General features: G+C 30.7%; 2 protein-coding genes across 8 annotated transcripts in view; one reads left to right on the top strand and one right to left on the bottom strand.

The window, feature by feature from the left end:
- Window positions 1-5,803, bottom strand: part of LOC108684597 (mediator of RNA polymerase II transcription subunit 25) — a 37,034-nt gene extending 31,231 nt beyond the window's left edge. The window contains exons 1-15 of one of the 3 annotated variants that reach the window (XM_018188995.1): window positions 5,750-5,803; window positions 4,990-5,114; window positions 4,748-4,793; window positions 4,531-4,655; window positions 4,162-4,381; window positions 3,478-4,081; window positions 3,049-3,335; window positions 2,638-2,816; window positions 2,406-2,568; window positions 2,098-2,286; window positions 1,833-2,024; window positions 1,557-1,742; window positions 1,418-1,477; window positions 1,222-1,341; window positions 936-1,094 (exon numbers count right to left, since the gene is read on the bottom strand). In XM_018188995.1, coding sequence (XP_018044484.1) covers window positions 945-1,094; window positions 1,222-1,341; window positions 1,418-1,477; window positions 1,557-1,742; window positions 1,833-2,024; window positions 2,098-2,286; window positions 2,406-2,568; window positions 2,638-2,816; window positions 3,049-3,335; window positions 3,478-4,081; window positions 4,162-4,381; window positions 4,531-4,655; window positions 4,748-4,793; window positions 4,990-5,114; window positions 5,750-5,761 — 2,658 coding nt within the window. In that variant the 5' untranslated portion in view covers window positions 5,762-5,803 and the 3' untranslated portion in view covers window positions 936-944. Of the gene's footprint in view, window positions 1-249; window positions 1,095-1,221; window positions 1,342-1,417; window positions 1,478-1,556; window positions 1,743-1,832; window positions 2,025-2,097; window positions 2,287-2,405; window positions 2,569-2,637; window positions 2,817-3,048; window positions 3,336-3,477; window positions 4,082-4,161; window positions 4,382-4,530; window positions 4,656-4,747; window positions 4,794-4,989; window positions 5,115-5,590; window positions 5,723-5,749 lie in introns of those variants that run through there. The other 2 variants (XM_018188993.1, XM_018188996.1) reach the window with 2 other exon arrangements.
- The window catches only part of LOC108684599 (caltractin), a 13,920-nt gene extending 5,309 nt beyond the window's left edge, over window positions 1-8,611 (top strand). Inside the window, exons 1-3 of one of the 5 annotated variants that reach the window (XM_018189003.1) lie at window positions 6,462-6,499; window positions 6,970-7,086; window positions 7,888-8,611. In XM_018189003.1, the coding sequence (XP_018044492.1) occupies window positions 7,084-7,086; window positions 7,888-8,385 (501 nt within the window). In that variant the 5' untranslated portion in view covers window positions 6,462-6,499; window positions 6,970-7,083 and the 3' untranslated portion in view covers window positions 8,386-8,611. Of the gene's footprint in view, window positions 1-6,461; window positions 6,500-6,775; window positions 6,899-6,969; window positions 7,087-7,887 lie in introns of those variants that run through there. The other 4 variants (XM_018189001.1, XM_018189002.1, XM_018189004.1 and 1 more) reach the window with 4 other exon arrangements.
- The last annotated feature ends 93 nt before the right edge of the window (window positions 8,612-8,704 follow it).

Genomic DNA, 8,704 nt, shown 5'->3' with positions numbered 1-8,704 from the left:
TATTTTATTATTACATAATAAAATATATTATATAAAATATAATATTAAATGTTATTACTTGTTAAAAATTGCGACTTCAAAGCGTGTAATTTGCTACTTATATTGTTATTCGTAAAACTATTTCGAATTTTCGGAATTTTTCAAGGTCTGTGTTACTAAACATTGTTCATAAAATTGTTTGTAATTAGCAATTTCTTTGTTATATAATTTACATTTCCAAATTAAATCATTCCGAATAAATGTGAATAACATTAAAGAGAAACTTAATTTCTCTAGAATCAATCTTGAATTGATTCGAAAATAGAGAGAAGCTATTGTATTTTGCTATTTTATTTTTAAATCAAGCAACAATAATCTGGATCATAAGAAAAAATGAATGGAAAAGAATTGCTATAAGCTTTTCAATTTCTACAAAGCTGATCTATGACCACCTAATAATTAAGAAAATGTAAACCACTATTCGACATTCAAATAAATGACAACAGTAACAAATAGAGATCCTATTAACAATGTAATTAAAGATTTAAAAAATTTGTAACGAATTGAAAGAAAACGAAGTATATTCCATTAATCTGGAGTTTGTTGTTAATAAAACGTTAAAAGTTAAAAAGCATTTCTGGAGGGGAGGAGGTTACGTAATAACAAAAGGAGAAAGCACATCTAATATTAATGTTGCCAAAAATATCCAGAAAATTTTCAACAATAGTTAAAAAAATGTGAACATCTTGATTTATAACTTTATATATACGTATTTTGAGCATATATTTCTTCCTATGTACAAATATTATTTATTCTCATAAATATACAAAATTAAAATTATTATGCTCTCCTATATTTTCTTTTACTTGTGCATGGATACGTGCGAGTGTGCATGTATACTAATATAATATATAGTATAGTAAAATTAAAAAAAATAAAATTAAGAAAATTCTTACTTGCAATGCTTAACCAAGAAAATCATAATTCGATACGTCTTCAAACTGCTGATTTTGTGCGTTACCGGGAGCCATTGGTCTCGTTGCTATTTGTCCTCTCGGACCTACCATTTGCTGTTGTACTCCGAATACTTGCCGAACGCTATATTGAGGTTGTGGCTGTAATATTAATTGCAATTTGTAATATAAATGTTTATTTTACATATCTTTATTTTTGTATATCATATCTATAAACATTAATACAAATACAGCTCAGTTTTTTTTTCAAGTTATCGTAAGTTCTCACCTGTTGTAATAAATGTCTGAGACCAAGATTGTTAGTGGAGACTGGACGCATCAATCGTTGAGAGTTCGCCTGTTGATTAGCCATTGCGGCCGGATTGAGGCCTCTCTGTGCTTGTTGCGCCTGTACATGTGTGAAAATAATTGTTTACTTCACAATACTAAAAATATATTTATTGATAAATTAAATTATCGTTTACCTCAAGTTGTTGCTTATACTGCATCTCTTGCTGTTGTGCCACTTCTAGATTTTGTTGAATCTGGACAAACAATATCGAACCATAAAAATTTCTAACTTTTAAATATTATTTTATTAAATACAAAAATATATATATTTACATTTACTTCCAATTGAGACTTATACTGTGCCTCTTGCTGTTGGGCAGCCTCTAATGTTTGCCTTAGATGTTGAATCTTTAGCAAATTTTGATGCCTGGCGATTTCTATATCATCATAAGGAGGTCTCTGTTGGCCGATCATACCTCCGGCACCAGTATTTGCTTGTGGACCATTAATTCCGCTATTCTGTAAACACATGTGTAACATTTTCTAAATATATCTAACCAATATATAATTATTATTTTATTCCATAGAAATGCTAGAACATTGTATTACCTGCATATTCATTTGAGTCATTTGGGGACCGCTGGTCGAAGTTAAAGTTTGTGGAGGAGCGGTGGACACGACATTCTGTGTTATTTGACCACCTCCCATTGCCATCGTATTTGTTTGGGACATAAGAATACCCCCCTGTGTACCTGTAGTAGACATGGGTGCGGGAATCGTATTACCCGGTCCAGGATTAGCCTAACAAAGTTATAAGAGTTACTATCTGATTATTTTCTTTTTATCAATTTCGCGTATAAGTAAATCTTATTACCTGTCTTACAGAAGCGTTTTGAGACGTTTTCTGCTGTTGAATAACCTTGCGAAGACGATCTACAAAAGCTGTTTGATCGTTTGGAATAAAACCTAAATACGTTTTTTTGTCTATAGTATACAAAAGTATAAGTACTTTTATTTCACAAGCTGGACTTGATGATGCAGAAGTGAAATGAACACAGCCTGCCTGAAATATATTGAATTTTGAATATTATTATAAACATTGTCGCAGATATATTATTCATAGCATTTACTCAGCCAAAATAAAAAAACACGTGTATAATGCATAGCAATAAATACACTTACAAATCCAGCTGTCATCATTTTTGTTAAGGATTCTAATGCTTCACATGGCGTCGGGTGAAATACAACAGATTTAGAATTCTTCAGATAGGTACCACCAATACTTCCTATCAATTGTTTCGGCATCAATTGCATTATCAATTTAGGCGGCCATGTATCCGCTTTCCTGAAAAGCAAATATCGTGTAAAATAAAAATACGAAAAGGTTTGTTAACAATAGAAAACAATCATTTACAATTCCGGATCTCCGTCTTTCGCATTAGCGGAAACTTGACACGGGACATGTCTCGTTTGTTTTTGCGCATCTGTTGGATTTTTAGCCTTTTCGATCCATTCTACGATACCTTGCCAGATGTTCTGGCGCTCGCGCGGCACAAGTTGTTGATTTTGTACAGTACCAGTAGATACATTGCCCTTGAAAAATTATAGAATCAATATTATTTTATTATCTATTTTTTATAATCCTTTGTGACTCAAGATAGCTTTTCCCCTGATTCACAGTGTTTAATAAACTATAAGTTATATATTTTTATCTCATTCTAATTTTTATTTTATTCTATATACCACTCTATTGCACGTTTTAATCCTTTATCCTTTTGTTTATATATAAAATTTATATAAATATAATAATGTAATTTTTGATTACTTGTGCCTGAGAGTGAGTAATCTGTTGCGTAATAGAAGATACTGAGACCGGTGCTTGTTGTGAAGCAGTAACAGTTTGTGAGACTTGAGTAGGTACAGATTGGCTAATACAAGAAGCAGTAAGCTGCGCTCCTGGTTGACTATGAGTCGGTTGAGCAGCCATAGACATGGTAGCCTGTTGAACATTTTGCTGCTGCAACTGCATCGTCAAGCGCAGTTGTTGCTGTTGTTGCGTGAGTTGCTGCTGTTGCTGTTGCTGATTAGCTGCCATAACATTATTGCCAGCCACTATAAAATAAATGTAAGTTATCTAGAACGTAATCTATAAATAAAATAAATAAAATGTAAGTTACAGAATTTTGTATGTCTAAACAGCATAAAGAATAAAAGGTAAGATCAAATAAGACTGCAAATGTATCAATACTTTTACCATCTAATCGTTGATTAAACGCAGCTACATTAAGTCCTAATGATGAAGGCGGTTGTGTTAATTGTGCTATTAGCGCACTGCCTTGTGTATTTGCAGGCGCGGTTGCACCTGGTGCTATGAATGGTCGCATCCATCTGGGCCTTGTGGCTATGTTTACTCCCGGTGGATGATAATTTGGTGGTGCGGCTATCTGAGGATTATAAGGCGGTCGGGCGGTATTCATTGGTGCCGCCATGGACGGCGTAACAGTTTGATGTACAGAGGTGATATTCTGAGGAGGGGCTTGGTTTCTGAAAGGAGGACCCTGCTGCTGATTCGGCGGAGCGATATTCTGCTGCACTTGATTAGTGTTAGGACTGTCGTTACTCTGCAGTGGACTTAAGGGTATTTGTGCAGCGGTAGCCGCAGTATTGTGAACATTACCGCCCATTTGGGGACTGACTGGTCGTTCCTTTAAATTGTAATTTCGCAGAAGTACTAAATGCCGTGGATCCTTGGCGTAATTCTTTGTTTGTGAGGACTGTAAATCACCGCCAGCTTTTTCAAATAATTTATACAATGCCGGAATTTTTCTTGGTGATAATATAGAAATATTAATATTCCTCTGAAAAATTACATATATATGTATATACGCATATACATGATGATCATCTCCTTATTATGTATTTACAATTTGTCACTCACCTCTTGATAAATAGTAGCTAATTGTTCAATGGTATGACCAGCGAATTTGTAAGTTTCTTGAATCATAGTTTGATACGGGGGCGAATTACATATTAAAATACAATGTTTTTGTGAAGCTGTATTTGGCTCTCGTCTCAGCTGCAAGTCTTCAAAACATAGTAATCCTGTTGCAAGACCTTCACCTATGTTTGCAAAAGATTCTCCCTTTCCACCAACCATTCTAGATGAAATTATTATTATTGATAAACTAAATTAATAAAAAGGATATATAATTTTTAAAATAGCAGTATTAATTATAAAAGATTTATTTATGAAAAATATTATGATATTAAACACTAAAGATATTATTAGATATTATGTGTTCTATACTCAAGCTTATCTAGAACCATCAGTAGCTTGTGAGGATTTGAATAAGGTCCTAGCGTCTCAGTGCATGGAGATGGTAAGCAATCAGCAGCATGATAAACGACTATTCCATATAATGTCGTGCTGTTCTGTTAAAACAAATTTCGATTGCAATAAAATAAATTGTAACTTAATTAATTTTCATATATTAAGAAATATAACTGTATATTGTATCATATACCTCAGCAACATATTCCCTATCTTCTATGCCACCTTGACTAAAATATCTATAATAAATAAAGAAAAAACACAAAAATTGACAAACAGATCCTTATTCTATATATAATATAGAAAGTATGATGCAATTAATGTTTATAATAAAGTTGATGATTGCATATAAATGTAATCAAAAATAGGATTATTTTTAATGATCAATTGATTTATGAAGTGATTTATAAATGTATGTTACATATTAAAACTTACTCCAATGTTGGAATAACATAATTTGTTTTAAGGTCATTAAGGTACGCGCCGTTAACGGCTGTTCCTTCAATGACGAATATAACATCAGCTTGTATTCCATGTTCAGTTGGTCCTGTCACCATGTTCTAATACACAAGAATCTTACTTAATTACTTAAATGTTATTTAATAAAATACATACAGAGTGTTCCGAATATAAGTGATCTATTTTTTTCAAAATGAAGTAACGAGTATATATCTTTAAAATTCTTTAGATATATCATATCTTTAAAGAATCTTAGAGATAAGATTTTTTTTCTTAGTTTATCGATCCCTTATACGCTCCCGAAGTTTGACTATTTAAATTCGGAACATCCTGTACATATAAAATCAAACTTTTTTCAAAGTTTTATTTAACTGTGTTATTTATATTATGTAACTATGATAAAAATAAAAGTTAAGATACTTGATTTTGTGTATAAAATATTTCAATAAGATAAACTTAATAAAGATAAAATTAATAAAGATAAAATTACATATTGAAGTTTCAAGCTAACCTAACCTAGACACGCTCCTTCAAAATTATGTTACTTGAAAGAATTTTTCTCTCTTTACAAACTTACGTTCAATTAAAATTTACAAATTCAGGCAAAAAATACGCTTGTTTATCAGCGCGTTTGTACAAATATGCATATAAATCACATAGACAAACTTTATTTTCTTTCTTTCTACGTTTACAACACAGCTAAACTAAACTAAACATAAAGCTCGTATCAAACTACTCGTTGGATCATGATGGACAGGAGAGTGGAGACGGTGGATTAAACGGATCCTCATACGGGCAACAGCGCTTTGAAACTGAACGCTGATTAATGAAAAACGGGTGATGGAGATAAATTTTATTACAACTGGCTTTTCATCAATAAAAAGAATAAAACGAAGAGTCCAGATTCTTACATAACGCATACATAAGACAACGTAACATATATAAGAAAATGTACCAATCAAACTTTTGTTTCACCCTTCGTTTCCTTCCTTTCCATGAAATAAAGAACTCTAATTGGTTAGATTTTTTATGTATTATGCATTATGTAAAAGTCTATGCTTTCGCTTGGCGAAGCGGAATGAACATCGAGTACTTATTTATTCGACGAGAAATTAAATATTTCGCGTTGATATTTTTATATCATTATTTTTCTACTCTTATAACTAATGTTTCGGAAATAGCTCGATTTACGTATTTCGAGCTTCAAAAAATAAAAAAAACCAAATATAATAAAAAGTCATAAGAAATAAAAGCAGAAAATAACCAATTTAATAATAACAAATAATAAGTTAACAAATTAATACCAATGAAAAATATACATAATTCATATAACATAATTATATTATATGTATAAATTATATATATTATTCGTCTTTGTTTAATCCACATAATAGTATGGAAAAAAACCACAAAAACACGGATATTATCCTATGAGGTTTATGGTACACAAAAAAGATCGGGATGTCCATTCTTAGGTTTCTTTCTGGTAAGGTAGTCCCACACTTTTCTGCCAGATGTTTTCATTTTATGTAAAAACGCGTCGAATGAGCCTAATTTTATCGAAATCAGAATAGAGGCAGTTCTTCTGGATAATTAACAGCGTGCTTTTCAACAAATGATTAGCTAACCATGTAATGATAGCTAACCATGTAACGCACTTGATCATTACATCCTTGTTGTTTGCCAATGTTAAACAAAGATGAAATGATGTTGTATCGCTTGTTAGATGGCACACGCTATGTATATTTAATCTTGTGCAATTTTGTGCTTTTGCTCGAATCATTCTGTTCATACGCGTCTGCCCGCTACTAATTGCTCAGCAATTATGAAAGGTTTTTCATTGTTGCGTAAACTGGCGCTGTCAGCTGTCAGTTTCGAAATATCTGTAACATTACGTTGTATATCGATCAAACTAAGGTCCTTCCTTATAATGATTAATGAAAGTAATATTTACAGGTACGAAGTATAAGCTATTGAGAATGGCAGTCTCGCGACGACATTAGAAACAATTCAGAGTGTCCGAATTGTGGATATTCATTTGTAACGTTTGCGAAGAATAAGTTGCTGAGCATGGTAATTAATTTGATTTTGATTTAACAAACTTATATTGTAATTTTTTAAATTCTATTAAAATTATTTTAAATCGAAAATTTTGTCTAGCTTGCTAAAATATTAAGATTATTTTTATTTTGGTATTTTGAGGAAACTACAATTTGATCATCTTACATGTATGCTCGTTTATTTTGAGGCTAAAGTTTTCAACAACTCTTCAATAATAAATCTTTCAGATATTTTTCGATAATGAATTGAACTGGAGACCACTACATAGATAAGACATGTTTTTATCTATGTAGATAATTTTAATCTTAGTTTATTCTTTATATTTTTTATATTCTATATTCTTTATATTTTTTATATTATGTATTCTTTATATTCTTTATATTATATTTATTCTTTTTCTAATTCTTAAAAACTAAAAGAAAAAACCTGGAGAACATAAAGTAATGTTCCATCTATATTATAATTTATATATTTAATATAACTATTATGTACATTGTATAACATATGTATTATGTCATTTATATTACTGAGTAGAAAATTATAATTATAATGTAATACTATTGTGGTTCGTATTCTGTGGGAAGTAAGTTAAACTGAGATTAAGATTCATCTACATTGCTATTGACATAAATGAAATAAGTCAAACAGCATTAAAGATACAATTGAGCCTGGAACTTGGTATCTAATATTTGTATAATATGTGTGAATTTTAAATACATCTTCTAATTATATAAATTATGAATCTCAATTGCTTTGAAACGCAATTATAATGTCTACTGAGTTATTTGATTAATTCTATTTTTTTTTCCATAGGCATCCACATCGAAGAAACAAGCTCACAAGAAGAACATGATAAAATTTGAATTAACCGAAAAACAGAAATCTGACATAAAGGAAGCATTTGATCTATTCGATCCGGATGGCACCGGAAAAATTGGTATCAAGGATCTTAAAGTTGTTCTTAGAGCCTTAGGATATGAACCGACAGTGAAAGAATTACAGACACTCGTAGCTGATGTCACACCAGAATGTCCTAATTCGTTATCTTATGAAGAATTCATGAAAATAATGTTAATTAAAATGACAGATGTAGATGAAAGCCAAAGCGAAATAATAAGGGCATTCCGACTTTTCGATGATGATAAAACAGGGAAAATATCCTTTAAAAATATCAAACGAGTTGCGATGGAATTGGAAGAAGAGTTGACTGATGAAGAAATATTTGATATGATCAACCAAGTAGATGAAGATGGCGATGGAGAAATATCATTAGAAGAATTTATAAAACTCTTTAAGAAGATGTCATGTTAATTTTGTATTAAGTTACATTCACATTTATGTCGAGTTAATGCAGAAACATAAACGTATTTTTAAATTAATAATGTGTATTGTATTAATATATTCTAAATGGAAGACTGATATCTCAATATAATTATCTTTTAGTATACTTGTCAACGATATTTTTATAAACTTTTATTTATTTAGATGTTTAATGTGCCACGAGTGTGTAAAAATAAATAGCATTAACTACATTCTACGTATGTTAACATTTAATTTGTTCTTTTCAAATCCTATACAGTCCAATTTCAAAAATTTATAATAAAGATGTAACTAAGAAAAAATATATATA

This window comes from Atta colombica, unplaced genomic scaffold, assembly GCF_001594045.1.
Source record: "Atta colombica isolate Treedump-2 unplaced genomic scaffold, Acol1.0 scaffold136, whole genome shotgun sequence".
In the NCBI taxonomy this organism is placed as follows: domain Eukaryota; kingdom Metazoa; phylum Arthropoda; class Insecta; order Hymenoptera; family Formicidae; genus Atta; species Atta colombica.
The sequence above is the reverse complement of the archived record's forward strand: the minus strand, read 5'-3'. Positions and strand labels throughout refer to the sequence as shown.